At 34.9% G+C, this 17,267-nt stretch overlaps 1 protein-coding gene across 1 annotated transcript; it reads left to right on the top strand.

Annotated features, from left to right (window-relative positions):
- The first annotated feature begins 9,534 nt into the window (after nucleotides 1–9,534).
- LOC136271092 (ankyrin-1-like) lies at nucleotides 9,535–16,256 on the top strand. The gene is made up of 3 exons (XM_066070350.1): nucleotides 9,535–9,582; nucleotides 10,967–11,178; nucleotides 11,612–16,256. The coding sequence occupies exon 3, from the start codon at nucleotides 11,827–11,829 to the stop codon at nucleotides 15,013–15,015; it is 3,189 nt and encodes a 1,062-aa protein (XP_065926422.1). The 5' UTR covers nucleotides 9,535–9,582; nucleotides 10,967–11,178; nucleotides 11,612–11,826; the 3' UTR covers nucleotides 15,016–16,256.
- The last annotated feature ends 1,011 nt before the right edge of the window (nucleotides 16,257–17,267 follow it).

The following is a 17,267-nucleotide window of genomic DNA, read 5'->3' as shown; positions in this document are numbered from 1 at the left end:
AATAAACTAGAGAAAATGCCGAGCATCTCAACAAAACCTATTGCATTAATCTACCATTACGCAAAAGATAACGCCGAATTACCGATAGAATGAATTGTATTTCAGTACCCCTACATCAGATTTTGCTTATTTTGCGCAGGTAAACAGTTAACTGTTTGATTTACCGAAGTCTCTGTTTGATTTGATACCTAAAAATCACGAAATACAGACGATAGTTTCCAGGTTACAAAGCATAAATAATGAAAACGAAACGAAAATCAGAACAAGCTAACACCAACGCCATGTGTGAAAACTGTCAACGCATTGAAATATTTAGCCTCAATTTACTTCACAAAATCGGCACCAATATATTTTTCATGTTTCAAAACTTCCCTTCATACGCGAACTGTTGCACAACAAGCAAATTCATCATAGTCAGAACGACCCTTTTTCGTATAATGTCATGGCTGCTTTAAACAAAGAACCTCGTTTTAGAAGTATGGAATACGAGTCTTGGTAAAATGGGTATGCAAACCCGGGCCGTGGCAAAATAAATGCCGGGGCAGATCGGCAATCGTCAATTCCAAATACGCATATATCTACAGCGAATACAAATATACTAGTCCATCAAATATCCTGAAATTTTAATGAGATTGGCAGATTAATAACTGCTACTCTTTTGTTGCCAGTCTTGCCTACCCATTTTACCCGATGCCGAGCCCGAAGCTATTTAAAAACTGATTGAAACACGCCTTTCCTTTATTATTGATTTCGTAATAACTTAGATTTGAAACAAAATTACCCCTTAATTTTTGCAATTAGTATTTTCCTTCCCATAAGGATAATTTATGCCAAACTACGTTGAATTTGCATTGGTAGTTCTTGAGAAGATTTTTTAAAATGCACCCCCCTTTTTCTACAGTTTCAAGGTTTTCTCCGCTTGGAATATAGATCGGACTTTTATTTTTGCAATTTATATTCGCCCTCCCATAAGGATGCTTTGTGCCAAATTTGGTTGAAATTGGATAAGCAGTTTTAGAGAAGAAGTTCGAAATGTAAAAAGTTTACAGACGGACAGACGGACAGACGGACGACGGACAAAATGCGATCAGAATAGCTCACTTGAGCTTTCAGCTCAGGTGAGCTAAAAAGTTGTAGCTAATTTGCTCGTTTAATCATGTTAATGTTTCACATTATTCGTATACATTTGATTTTTCCGTTTTGTACTCAACTAAAGCCGAATGAATACAATGCTATAATTGATAGACATTCATATGAATATTAATAAGATAGCAACTTGTTGATAATCATTCATCAGATATAAATAAAAGATACAAAGTAAATCGTTTCTGGCCAGTCTATACCCTTTTTAAGCGATAAACGTGATGATATTTTCCATTCCGTTCCGCGTTTTAGCAACACCCATACATACATGTCTGTGTTTTCCGTATGCAGAAAAGGATTCGTTAAGATCAGCTAAAGGAATTCATTATTGTGTTTTAATTGGATTATCTTTATGATGTTGACCAATTTAGGTAAGCATAATACATGTAGTAGCAGTAGCACAATATAATGAGATGCCAGCATACATATATAAGTTCTACTTTCACTTTCTAGATGTGATCTCCCTTTGACAGCATACTGTATCATCATCTTTTGATATTTAAATAAGCTTATCATCGTTACCTATCCTATCGCATTTGTAAAGTTTCTGTCATTTTAGTTGCAAAAGTTATTTTTTTCATTTGTCAGACTGCACCATTGAGTTGACCCCGTATTGACCCTGTATAAACAACTTCTTATTAAATTTGTGTATTACATGTAAGTTAGTGTAGACACTTATTATTTTTATATGAGTTATGATAGGAAGGAAGGAGTATTTCTTTCTTAATGTATTATAATGCATCAAATACAATGTAGGTCATGACCTTATGGGACTGTACTGACCCCACGAAACAGGAAAATACAAAACATCTTTTAATGTCATTATGATGCATCAAATGGTGTAAAGTACATTAATGACCCCCAGGTGTTGTCTTTAACCCCCCCCCCCACCTTTATGAATTAGGAAATGATACGATACACTGTACATTTTGTTAAATTCTAAGATCTGAGATCCTCATCCCTAAACCATATAATTTATTTTTGCTCTTTGTGTCATTGCACGTAAAATTGTATATAGATTATGCCCCCTTGGAGACACCCTGACATTTTAGAACTAGAAATAATAATGTATTTTACTTTATTCATATGTTATACAGTAGTGTTTGATCCATGTGGGTAATTCCTAGCCTAATGATTTGGAGACTTTACAATTGCCCCAAATGGGCGAATACACATGACAGTGATGCATATAACAATAATGCAAGGTGAAATGTAATTATACCCGCACTTTCTAAAGAAAGTTCGGGTATATTGTTGTTACCCTGTTCCGTCCGTCCGTCCGTATGTCCGTCCGTCCGTCTGTCCGTCCGTCTGTCACGTTTTACTTTCTCAAACTGCTCTTACATTTTATAAACCAGCAAACTAAACTCTTGGAGTGTGATTTGGGGTATCATGTTGTTTTGTAAAAAGGTTTCAAAAATTTTCTGTTAGTCCTGGGGGTCAAATAATTGGTAAAAAATGACGTTTTTTCACAAAAACCTTCTTTCTCGAACCCCTCCTACATTTTCAACAGTAGACAAATCATCTTTTGGAATATGTTTTAGGGTATCTTATAGATGCGCAATAAGGTTTCGGAATTTTCAATTTTGTCCTGGGGTTCATTTAATGGCTGAAAAATGACGTGTTTTTTTTTTTTTTTACAAAAAACTGGTTTCAAAAACGTCATCTTCTTTTGGCAGTAGCCAAATGATCTTCTAGAATATGATTCGGGGTGTCATATTGAGGCGTGATCAGGTTCCAGAATGTTTTCTTTTATTAAGGGGATCAGTGGGCAACAAAAAATTACGTTTTTTTGCAAAAAAAGTTTGGTTCCCAGAACTCCTCTTACAACTTTTGGTGTAGCTATGTCATCTCTTGGGATATAATTGGGGCTGTCCTATAGATGAGCAATAAGGTTTTAAAAATTTGAATTTCATCCAGGGAGTCAAATAGAAGCAGAAAATTGACGTTTATCACTAAAAAACCATAGATCCAACAGCTTCTCTTATGATTTAATGGATAGACAATCATATCTTGGGATATGATAGGTACTGTTCTATAGATGGGCAGTCAGGTTTTAAACATTTTAAATTTCATCCAGGGAGTCAAAAAGGAGCAGAAAATTGACGTTTATCACTTCAAAAAAACATAGATCCTAGAACTCCTTTTATGATTTAATGGATAGACACATCATATCTTGGGATATGATAGGAACTGTTCCATAGATGTGCATTACGGTTTTGAAAAAATAAATTTAACCCTGAGGCCCTTTACCTACATACCTTTTAATGCCCTTTAAGGATCAAGAATATATATGGTTAAGGGGTGGGGATCTCAACCGTTTTTGAGATATTCGTGCACTTCAATTCCTGTTCGAGGGGGGTCATGACCACCTCCGGGGCCCATGACCTACATAATGTTTTTTTTTAAACTCAACTTTATTTATTTTACAACGATTGATAAGCAAGTTCTACAACTTATATTAATATCTCTCGTTGGCACGGATGTTAGCGCGAGGGGGTAATTGGTGTGGGAAGAAGCCGGAGTACCCGGAGAGAACCCTACATAATGTTTGATGCCCTTTGACACAAGGAACAAGAATATATATGGTTTAAGGCTGGGGATCTCAACTGTTTTGAAGATATTAAGGGACTAGCTGTTTGAGGGGGTCAGGACCACCCACAGGGCCCATGACCTACATAACATTTGATGCTCCTTGACATCAGAAACATGAATATATATGGTTTAGGGGTCATGATTATAACAGTTTCTGAGATATATGGTAATTTCAAATTCCTGGGGGTGGGGATGACCCCAGGGTTCAGATCTAATAAACCCTATAAATTGCCAGTAACAGTCAATATATGATTATATTATTATCTTTGTCCGTTTTCAAGTTACCATTTACAAAAGAGTCTACGATTCTTCCTACAAGGTTCAATGTTAGACCCCACACCCTTTTGACATCTCCCCCCCCCCCCCCCCGAAAAGGGGTTTTCTAACCCAAAATGAGAAAAATCAAACCAGGGTGCACAACTAAATATGCAGGCCTATCATATCCTAGAGTTTTGTACAATTCTGTTCAGCCATCTCTGAGAAACAAGTTCAGAGCGGGAAAGAAGAAAAAGAAGAAGACGAAGAATAATAATATATGTATTAAGAACTGTACAAAAACAAAAACAAGTTCATTCGGGAGACTTGATAATAAAGATTAAATAGAGATAGGATCATCAAACATCAATAATTTAAAGATAATTGACAATTTCTGATTCTAAGGGGGTCAGGATGACCCCTTAGGGTATTGACTTACATGCCATAATGATCTGATGCGCCATGACCTAAGGAGGAATAATATCTTCGGATTAAGGTAGGGATCTCAATGGTTTTTATGATATTTGATAATTTCAGGAAGAGCAGTTAGGATCATGACCTACATACCATCTGAATTGCCTTGAACAAAGAAACAATAATATAATATGTACATGATATATGATTCAATTTAAGAACCCAGATATAGATGAATCATCTGTTTTGTAATACTTCCTATGTATATATACATGTACATGTATTAGTTTGTGTTTTGTTCTATACTATTCATGTTCATGACTTAAGTATGGCTTAGTCTTATTTTAAATTACATTAAAAAATGGTCAAATATATTACTTGGAACCCCCACCCCCAAACAAACTCAAATATAAACTGTTATATATAAATGATTCAAATTATAAATGTTTATATTCCATATTCACCCCCCCCCCCCCAATCTAACCTGGTTCTAAGATTCAGTCTTCTTAATAAATTCTTACATGTGTATAGTAGCAAATTTCAAACCATCGGTTGTTTGCTTTTCTCTCCTGATGCACATTAACATTTTGGAAATTGCTTAATTCAATTTTCCGTGGGGTCAGAACAGTCCCATAAGGTCATGACCTACATTGTATTTGATGCATTATAATACATTAAGAAAGAAATACTCCTTCCTTCCTATTATAACTCATATAAAAATGATAAGTGTCTACACTTACTTACATGTAATACACAAATTTAATACGAAGTTGTTTATACAAGGTCAATATGGGGTCAACTCAATAGTGCAAGTTTGACAAATGAAAAAAATAACCTTTGCAACTAAAATGACAGAAACTTTACAAATGCGATAGGATAGGTAACGATGATAAGCTTATTTAAATATTAAAAGATGATGATACAGTGCATAATGCTGTCAAAGGGAGATCACATTTAGAAAGTGAAAGTAGAACTTATGTATGCTGGCATCTCATTATATTGTGCTACTGCTACTACATGTATTATGCTTACCTATATTGGTCAACATCATAATGATAATCTAATTAAAACACAATAATGAATTCCTTTAACTGATCTTAACTATACTTTACTGCTTATGGAAAACACAGACATGTATGTAATGACATGTATGTATACAATCGAAGAGCTGGGTAAAACTAGTACCCGATAATGAGACCTGCAGACCTGTGTTGAGTACGTCACGTCAGACAAGATCAGTTATTTGTAACATGCATGTATTTTTATGACCTATTCTTCAAATCCACTTGCACTATTTTATGAGGTAAATAACAGCTTTAAGGTGGTGCAGGACACCTGCATATTGTGATGTATACTTCCCAATGAGATAAACAATAAAGTATATTAAATATTAATTAAATATTTACCCCCCAAATAATGTTACCTAACATTGAAGCGCAATGGGTTAGAGCGTTTACATGTATGTAAGAGCATTGGGGTCCAAGGTGTATTTTTGGTAATTTTACAATTGATATAAATGAATTTTCATGGGGGGGGGGGGAGTCTGGACCCCTCACTCCCACCCCTTCTCTAAATCTGTGCACACAATGATGTACATGTAGGTACACAGAAGCAAATCTGAAACCGGCAACCGCCACAGGGAGGGGGCTTAATTTAATTTTTAATTTTGTTTGTAATAATTATACAGACCATTATACTTTCAATGACATGAAATGTTAAGATTATTGATCAACTGAAAATTCACTGCAAACAGTTCAACCCCAAATTGCACATAAAGGGCTGCTCATGTGTACTATCATATGGGAAGGTATCTCATCCTTCAGTTATGAAAATTATAATTTTTAAATGTATTACTGGAGCTTGCATGTGGCCTTCATTTTTAATTAAAATGGTACAAAACAGTGTTTTTTAGGGGCAAACACTTGGTGCAAGTATTACTGCCTAATGACAGCATCTAGTTGCGTGGACCCTGAGGTCCACGCAGAAAATATATAAGCGAGGTTAAACCGGATGCTATGGGGAAAATTCAGCCTGCGCATGAGCTAGCTTGGTTCCTGTGCGTAATGGGTAGCTCAGGGAACCAGATTAACACGTTTATCTGGATCGGGATTCGGATTCGTTGCCATACGCACACATAAGTTCAAAGGCGCTGTACATGTAATTGTAAAGTTGTCGGTAAACAGTACAGAAACAAAGTATTCCTTTAAAAGAAATGATTGGCATGTGATATGAACTATCAGTTTTATGAAATAAGTTAATGTTATGCCGAAACTACAACAAGCATCAAATAGCATAATTTGCAATGTTTTGTTGTTTTCCGAATACACATGTGACTTAAATATACATTTATAGTGGTCGAGGCTAGAGAACTTCCCGATTAAATTTTTTTTCAGCATTTAAGTTTGATTGAATAATTATGTCACTATAAAAGTTTCAATCTCAAGAAAAATGCATCAAAATATGAAATTTTTAATTTACACAAAGCTGTCACTGCATAGTTAACAAAGTAGTGCGAATCGTAATGTGTGCGCAAAAAGTAGAATTCACCGAATGCCTGATACTATACATCCAAACTTCATTCATAGATAAATCAAAATTATTTTAGAAGTATGAATCCTTTAAATTCTTAGATAAAAAGTCAGGGCTATACATACATGTATACGTAATACAACGTACAAATTTAGTGGTTAAAAGCAGAGGGCTAGAGTCGGTGGAATCTCTGAAAATCTAAAGGCTTTCACGTTTTCGTTGGAAACACATGCAAATGGTCCACGTATTGTAGTCCTTTTTTAAAGGACAGCAACTTTATTATTAAGTCTCCCAAATGAAATTTGGAGACTTATTGTTTTTGTACGGTTCTTAATACATATATTATTATTCTTCATCTTCTTTTTTTTCTATCCCACTCTGAACTTGTTTCTCAGAGATGGCTGAACAGAAATGTACAATACTCTAGGATATGATAGGCCTGCATATGTAGATGTGCACCCTGGTTTGATTTTTCTCATTTTGGGTAAGACAACCACTTTTCGGGGATGGGGGGGAGGGGGTGTCAAAAGGGTGTGGGGTCTAACATTGAACCTAGTAGGAAGAATCGTAGACTCTATTGTAAATGGTAACTTGAAAACGGACAAAGATAATAATATAGGGTTTTCATAATCACATATTGGCTGTTACTGGCAATATACAGGGTTTATTAGATCTGACCCCTGGGGTCATCCCCACCCCCACCCCCCCCCCCCCCCAGGAATTTGAAATTCCCATATATCTCAGAAACTGTTAGAGATATGACCCCTAAACCATATATATTCATGTTTCTGATGTCAAGGCGCATCAAATGTTATGTAGGTCATGGGCCCTGTGGGTGGTCCTGACCCCCTCAAACAGCAAGTCCCTTAATATTTTCAAAACAGTTGAGATCCCCACCCTTAAACTATATATATTCTTGTTCCTTGTGTCAAGGGGCATCAAACGGTATGTAGGTCATGGGCCCCGGGGGTGGTCATGACCCCCCTTGAACAGGAAGTGCACGAATATCTCAAAAACGGTTGAGATCCCCACCCCTTAACCATATATATTCTTGATCCTTAAAGGGTATCAAAAGGTATGTACCGGTAGGTAATGGGCCTCAGGGTTAAATTTAATTTTTCAAAACCGTAATGCACATCTGTGGAACAGTTCCTATCATATCCCAAGATATGATGTGTCTATCCATTAAATCATAAAAGGAGTTCTAGGATCTATGTTTTTTTTAAGTGATAAACGTCAATTTTCTGCTACTTTTTGACTCCCTGGATGAAATTTAAATTTTTAAAACCTGACTGCCCATCTATAGAACAGTATCATATCCCAAGATATGATTGTCTATCCATTAAATCTTAAGAGGAGCTGTTGGATCTATGGTTTTTTAGTGAAAAACGTCAATTTTCTGCTACTATTTGACTCCCTGGATGAAATTCAAATTTTTAAAACCGTATTGCACATCTATAGGACAGCCCCAATTATATCCCAAGAGATGACATAGCTACTCCAAAAGTTGTTAGAGGAGTTCTGGGAACCATATATTTTTTGCAAAAAAATGTCATTTTTGTTGCCCACTGATCCCCTTAATAAAAGAAAATATTCTGGAACCTGATCACGCCTCAATATGACACCCCAAATTATATTCTAGAAGATCTAGAAGAAAAAAACGTCATGTTTCAGCCATTAAATGACCCCCAGGACAAAATTGAAAATTTCGAAACCTTATTGCGCATCTATAGGATACCCTAAATCATATTCCAAAAGATGATTTGTCTACTGTTGAAAATGTAGGAGGAGTTCGAGGAAGAAGGTTTTTTTGTGAAAAAAAACATCATTTTTTCCAATTATTTGACCCCCAGGATTAACAGAGAATTTTTGAAACCTTTTTACAAAACAACATGATAACCCAAATCAAACTCCAAGAGTTCAGTTTGCTGGTTTATAAGATGTAAGAGCAGTTTGAGAACGTAAAACGTGACAGACAGACAGACGGACGGACGGACGGACGGACAAACGGACGGACGGACAGACGGACGGACGGACGGAACAGGGTAACAACAATTTACCCGAACTTTGTTTAGAAAGTGCGGGTATAATGATAAAATGAACTGTTGTTCAGATTAGCGACGTGGCCCATGGCCCTCTTCTTTCAAAAAATAATTGGGTCTTTCATAATTAAAAATTGAATAAAGTAATGCTGCAGATAAATGTAAATGACAAGTCCTGTTTTTTTAGGCAAATGTATCAAAAAGGATCCAAATTTAATTTAATATGTATAACGATTTTATCTTCATTACTACAAAGGGGTTTGAAGAGTTGCAGAATGGTTTTACAAAAATGAACGGTAACAGACAAGTGAATTTAACAAATGGATAATTTGATTAAATAAACGTGCAATAGAAACATTTCATGTTTTGGTTTAAAACGTCACAATGAACCATGACTCAAGTTCTTGCAAAAGGTATTGGGGTCTTTAATGATCAAAGAATTGAATAATTAATGGTAGCGTATTCATATGACTGGCAAACAGTTTTAATTACGCAAATATATTAACGAATCCAAAAAAATTCCATACATTTAAAGATTTAATTATTATTCTTGCAGAGGATGTAGAAGAGATAAAAAAGTCAAACAAAATATCTACTACTCAAGGTATAGTTCTTTAAAAAAGCATTTCTTACGTATATATTACTATTATGTATATTTGAAAATCGATATTTTAAAAGAGACACATTAAGAAGATCATATGCAATAATATTTAACAATCGTTTTTGGATTAAATTAAACCAAAATTTATAAACCGTAATGAAATGTGTACTACGATGCTTGTAGAACATAATTTTAATCGGATTTTTTTTGGTTTAAAAAAGTTCAAACACTCACATATCCAATCGTTTAAATGCATACTAACTATTTTCCTATATATCTCTTAAAAAAGATTTTAAACATGTACATGTAGAGTAAGCTTGATAATTAAGACTCTTTTAACCTGGTATTAGTGGAATTGATGGTTTATATATATATATATATATATATATATATATATATATATATATATATATATATATATATATATATATATATATATATATATATATATATATATATATATATATATATATTTAAACTTAATATTGTATGATATTGAAAAAAGGTTTGATGTTTGCAAAAGCGCTTTATTTCGGCGAAAGCGTATGCTAAAAGCGCGATCAACCTCTTCTAACTTTTGCAATTGCAAAGACCTGCGCTTTTGCCTTACATACATGTAGATTTTAGTGAATGGGGCGGATTCACATTTTATGGCTTTACATTGTACAAAGACTCTTGATGTACAAAAAAGATTTTTTCATTGAACACACGACGATTAAGAATATACTTAGGATAGCGCATCAGCGATGTCTTTATAAACGCGCAAAAACGTTGCATTTGCACGTGGAGTGAGCTACTAAAGAGTAAATACATTGACCTGTTTTCATTCAGAGTAAAATAAGAAATTGCGTATTTAAAACACGAAAATCAATTACTGCAAACTGCATTTTTTCTTTCAAATACGAAGAGTATTCGTAGTGGTGAAATCACACGCAAGAAAATTGTTTTTTTTTTATTTTTTTTTATTTTTTTTTTTTTTGGGGGGGGGGGGGCACCTGACAAAACAACATCGTGATTTAAACTGTGACTAAAATATGTCGAAAAAGGAGAAAACATTCCATATACATACATGTAGCATTAAACCATTTAAAACCATTTTAAAAGAATATTGGGTGGAGGTGTGGCTAAAATTCCCAACCCGGTAAAAGGCATTCTCTTCATCTGATCTACATCTGAAAAATCTAATGAAGATGTGTTTAAAAGAGAGCGTGGCGTAAAGGGCACGGTTTTGGAAATAGTTTTATTAACGCATTTTCAACTCTCTTTTTTCATCTTACTCGATTAGCCTTAAAACCTGTGTGTTTCTGTATAGATATCTTATTTATCTACTATCATGAATCTACTTTTTTTCAAGTATAAACTCAAGAACGATTTTTTTTCATTATAGAATCACGAATTGAAAAGGCCATATTTGATCAATGGAAACAAGACGAAGTCTGTTTTATCTTAACAAAGGCGTGTGAAGAAGTAAAAAAATCAATTAAAAGCAGGAACCTGGTTATTGTGGCTGGTCACTCAGGATCTGGAAAGTCAGCCATCATTCAACATATTGCGCTCAAATACAGAGAACAGGGCTGGACCGTAAAACGGGTAAAAAAGGTAGAAGAAATCGTGGATGAATATAATTCAAGGCAATTTCAAAAAGATAAAACTATTTGTGTTTTTAATGATCCATTGGGAAAAGAGTATTTTGATGAAATTTTGAATAATTCATGGCAAACATACGAGGAGGAATTACAGTTATACTTGAAAACATCAAAAATTGTGATGTCGTGTAGAAATCACATTATTTTTGATGCTAGAGTGACACGTTATCTCATGAATAAATCACATATCATAAACATCGATGAGAACAAATATAAATTATCTGTTAAGGAAAAACAGGAGATTTTGAACAAATATACGTCCGATATGAATTTATCCGACAAAGATCGTCTTAAGATAGTTAAAGTAGAAAGGTATTTCCCGTTATTGTGTAAATTGTATTCTAGCAAAGAGGAATGCAAAAATAAGGGTATAGAATTTTTTACAGAACCTGTAACAGTGCTGAAAGAGGAAATACTAGGGTTCAGAAAAAAAGACAAGGGTAAATATTGTGCTTTGGCCCTCCTTGTTCTTTTTAACGATGATCTTTGTTTAAGTGATTTAAAACATAAAGACACGGAAAACAAATTTAAGCGTACGTTAAAACTTTGTGGATTACCAGAGAACACGCCACCTTTGGATATTGGAGACATTCTTAACTCCATGAAAGACTTTTATGTCAAAAAAGTTGAGGAAACGTATACTTTTTATCATGATTTTGTGATGGAAGTTACAAATCACGTGTTTGGAACAGATTATCCCTTAGAAATAGTAGAATGCGCTGACATCGGCTTCATCAAAAGAAGAGTAAAAATAGGAAATTTTGACAAACACGACGACTCGTTCACTATTTATCTGAATGATAAATACATTGAAAATCTTGGAGAAAGACTTTTTACTGAACTGTTTGGAGAACGTCTGATAGATGTCGTACTCAATCCTTGTCTAAGGAATGAAAAAGTAATTAGAGTACTGGAAAAAAAGATAGCAGATCATCCCGAATATCTACAAATGTTGTTGGAAACCAAGAAAGTTACAATTGATAAACAGGAACTTCACCGGACATCTAAAAATTTACTTTTGACTAAACTTTACTTTTTAAATTTAGAAAGTAAAATATCGCCACTTTTTGCTCTCATTGCATTTTGTCATACACAGCTATCACAATATTGCTTAAAAAAGCTACACAAAATGCAAACTAATTTTATCGAATATATTCCTGCACTGTGTTGCAATGGTTCGATAGAACTGTTTTCTTCTGCTTTTAAAGACCATGCAGAAGGATCTTTGAAAAAAAAATGGGGAAAACTTTATCCTATTCACATTGTATCTGTGTTCCATAATTATGAATTATTTGTTGAGTTGAATAAGATAGGCGTACAGGTCGATCAAAAGATTAACCATTACGATGGTTGGACGCCTCTTATGTTAGCAGCTGGTAACAATACTGAAAACGGAGACTATAACCATAGAGAATCAGGTGCAGAACGAAGAGATAGAACTGTACAACTTTTACTAAGTAATGGAGCAGACATTAATTTATGTAAAAAAAACGGAGCCAGTCCTCTCTTACTAGCTTGTCAAAAAGGGAATGATAGCACTGTAAAACTATTACTGAGTAATGGAGCAGATATTCAGCTATGCATGGAGGACGGAACCAGTCCTCTCTTTATAGCTTGTCGAAACGGACATGATACCACTGTACAACTTTTACTTAATAATGGAGCAGACATTAATTCATGCAAGAAAAACGGAGCCAGTCCTCTCTATAAAGCATGTCAAAACGGACATAATAGCGTTGTACAACTTTTACTGAGTAATGGAGCAGACATTAATTCATGCAAGAAAAACGGAGCCAGTCCTCTCTATATAGCTTGTCGAAACGGACATGATAGCACTGTACAACGTTTACTGAGTAATGGAGCAGATATTCAGCTATGCATGGAGGACGGAACCAGTCCTCTTACTGCAGCTTGTTTTGACGGGCATGATAGCACTGTACAACTTTTACTGAGTAATGGAGCAGACATTAATTTATGTCAAGAAGACGGAGTCAGTCCTCTCTATATATCTTGTCAAAACGGACATGATAGCGTTGTGCAACTTTTACTGAGTAATGGAGCAGACATTCAATTACGCAAGAAAAACGGAGCCAGTCCTCTCTTTATAGCTTGTCAAAACGGACATGATACCACTGTACAACGTTTACTGAGTAATGGAGCAGATATTCAGCTATGCATGGAGGACGGAACCAGTCCTCTCTATATAGCTTGTCGAAACGGACGTGATACCACTGTACAACTTTTACTTAATAATGGAGCAGACATTAATTCATGCAAGAAAAACGGAGCCGGTCCTCTCTATAAAGCATGTCAAAACGGACATAATAGCGTTGTACAACTTTTACTAAGTAAAGGAGCAGACATTAATTCATGCAAGAAAAACGAAGCCAGTCTTCTCTATATAGCTTGTCAAAACGGACATGATACCACTGTACAACTTTTACTTAAAAATGGAGCAGACATTAATTCATGCAAGAAAAACGGAGCCAGTCCTCTCTATATAGCATGTCAAAACGGACATAATAGCGTTGTACAACTTTTACTGAGTAATGGAGCAGACATTAATTCATGCAAGAAAAAGGGAGCCAGTCCTCTCTATATAGCTTGTCGAAACGGACATGATAGCACTGTACAACGTTTACTGAGTAATGGAGCAGATATTCAGCTATGCATGGAGGACGGAACCAGTCCTCTTACTGCAGCTTGTTTTGACGGGCATGATAGCACTGTACAACTTTTACTGAGTAATGGAGCAGACATTAATTTATGTAAAAAGAACGGAGCCAGTGCTCTCTTTATAGCTTGTCAAAACGGACATGATCGCACTGTACAACTTTTACTTAGTAATGGAGCAGACATTAATTTATGTCAAGAAGACGGAGCCAGTCCTCTCTATAAAGCTTGTCAAAACGGACATGATAGCGTTGTGCAACTTTTACTGAGTAATGGAGCAGACATTAATTCATGCAAGAAAAACGAAGCCAGTCCTCTCTATATAGCTTGTCAAAACGGACATGATAGCACTGTACAACGTTTACTGAGTAATGGAGCAGATATTCAGCTATGCATGGAGGACGGAACCAGTCCTCTTACTGCAGCTTGTTTTGACGGGCATATTAGCACTGTACAACTTTTACTGAGTAATGGAGCAGACATTAATTTATGTAAAAAGAACGGAGCCAGTGCTCTCTTTATAGCTTGTCAAAACGGACATGATAGCACTGTACAACTTTTACTTAGTAATGGAGCAGACATTAATTTATGTCAAGAAGACGGAGCCAGTCCTCTCTTTATAGCTTGTCGAAACGGACATGATACCACTGTACAACTTTTACTTAGTAATGGAGCAGACATTAATTCATGCAAGAAAAACGGAGCCAGTCCTCTCTTTATAGCTTGTCGAAACGGATATGATACCACTGTACAACGTTTACTGAGTAATGGAGCAGATATTAATTTATGCATGGAGGACGGAACCAGTCCTCTCTTTATAGCTTGTCGAAACGGACATGATACCACTGTACAACTTTTACTTAGTAATGGAGCAGACATTAATTCATGCAAGAAAAACGGAGCCGGTCCTCTCTATATAGCATGTCAAAACGGACATAATAGCGTTGTACAACTTTTACTAAGTAAAGGAGCAGACATTAATTTATGTCAAGGGAACGGAGCCAGTCCTCTCTTTATAGCTTGTCAAAACGGACATGATAGCACTGTACAACTTTTACTGAGTAATGGAGCAGACATTAATTTATGTAAAAAAACGGAGGTAGCCCTTTCTTTATAACTTGTCAAAACGGACATGACAGCACTGTACAACTTTTACTGAGTAATAGAGCAGACATTGATTTATGCAAGAAATCTGAGCCGGTCCTCTCTATATAGCTTGTCAAAACGGACATGATAGCACTGTACAACTTTTACTGAGTAATGGAGCAGACATTAATTTATGTAAAAAAACGGAGCCAGTCCTTTCTTTATAACTTGTCAAAACGGACATGATAGCAATGTACAACTTTTACTGAGTAATGGAGCAGACATTAATTTATACAAGAAAAACGGAGCCAGCTCTCTCTATATAGCTTGTCAAATAGGAAATGATAGCACTGTACAACTTTTACTGAGTAATGGAGCAGACATTAATTTATGTGAGGAGGACGGAACCCGTCCTCTTACTGCAGTTTGTTTTGATGGGCATGATAGCACTGTACAACTTTTACCGAGTAATGGAGCAGAAATTAATTTATGTCAAGATAACGGAGCCAGTCCTCTCTATATAGCTTGTAAAAACGGACATACTACCACTGTACTACTTTTACTGAATTATGGAGCATACATTAATTTATGTATGAATAATAGAGTCAGTATTTTATTAATTGCTTTTGTTTGGAGACGTTACAAAATTGTAAATATTTTACTCAACAATGGCGCAGACACTAGTCTGGCTTGCGTGTGGGAAGTCAATCCCGCCTTCGTTGATTGCTTTGATAAACAAGACTGCACAGTGGTATTTTTTATGCAAAAAGACATCATTCAAAATAATTTGTACGACCCAGATTCCTATTTTTCTCTGTTTGTATCATGTCAGGTGGTAAGAGTGACAAGAATGATATTTAAAAACTAGTGTAAATTGTTTTATAGTTATATTCAAATTGTTTAATAAAACACACACACACACACACACACACACACACACACACACACACACACACACATATATATATATATATATATATATATATATATATATATATATATATATATATATATATATATATATATATATATGCAATTTAGGATTTTACTGCATTCTTCACGCTGAAAACAAACATTTGAAAAGCCTCGGATTCCTTGTTTGAAAGCTTTTAAATACAGTAACTGAAGGAAATTTGGCAAAAAAAAAAATCAAAAGATAGTCTTATTATGGTTGACTTTATATCTCTCATATAGAATAAGTGAAAAGCCTCTGATGAGTATACCTATCACTGCCGATAAGTGTTGGCGTCTTCTTTGTATTGGATGAATATATATATATATATATATATATATATATATATATATATATATATATATATATATATATATATATATATATAATTGTCTCATATCTGCATTTACAGCTATCGACGTAAATAATAATAATTCACATTTAGCAGAACCATATTACTTGTAACATGTATGTCTTGTGAATTGAGGTAATAAATTGATGGGGAAAATGTATTTTTTAACGTATTGGTTTGTCTTGTGAAATGAGGAAAGGAATTAATGGAAAAAAATGTATGTTCTTACGTATTTATACCACATGTTTATTGAACAAGAAAAATGCCCCGAGAATCAGAAAAACTACATTTTGTAATATCGTCGCTAAAAAATTAAGCTATTGGTTAGGCATCTCTCTCCTTCTCTCTCTCTCTCTCTCTCTCTCTCTCTCTCTCTCTCTAACACACACACACACACACACACACACACACACACACACACACACACACACACACATTCCACATCCTTATGTAACATTTTCATTGGAAACAATTTTAACACATGGAAGACATTAAATTTCACTCTGCCACAAAACAATGATTTCGTAATAACTCAAGTTAAAATCAAACTTTAGAATTGAAATGACAATATCCTAATCTCTGCTTGTATCCAGAATAGTTAAGGTCTTCCGTTTCCAACGGAAGACCTTATAGTGATTGTAATGTTTCTTATTATTATTTTTTTTTTGTCCGTTTTTTGTCCACAAGATTTCTCAGAGATGGCTGAATAGATTCTCTTGAAATTTTCAGGACTGATAGAAAATGATAATATCTCTAGGCGTTTTTTTCATTTTTTGAAAATTCACTTCCTGTCGTCCGTTTCCTGTCCCGCGACAAAAAGCTATGGACAATGAGATCTCAGAAACGATAAAGACTTGAACCTCCAAACTTTGAGGGATGATAGACCTATAGTTGTAGATGTGTTTAAACTATTTTGTTTTGTTCGTCGTAGCTTCCGGTCGTCACCGGAAGCTCTTCAAAAATTATGCTTTTACGCATT

This window comes from Magallana gigas, chromosome 8 (genome assembly GCF_963853765.1).
Source record: "Magallana gigas chromosome 8, xbMagGiga1.1, whole genome shotgun sequence".
Classification (NCBI taxonomy): domain Eukaryota; kingdom Metazoa; phylum Mollusca; class Bivalvia; order Ostreida; family Ostreidae; genus Magallana; species Magallana gigas.
This window is presented reverse-complemented; position numbering and strand designations above follow the sequence as displayed.

What these genes read in the sequence shown, in the direction of transcription:
- LOC136271092 (XM_066070350.1), top strand. Translation starts at nt 11,827, where the DNA reads ATGAAAGACTTTTATGTCAAAAAAGTTGAGGAAACGTATACTTTTTAT.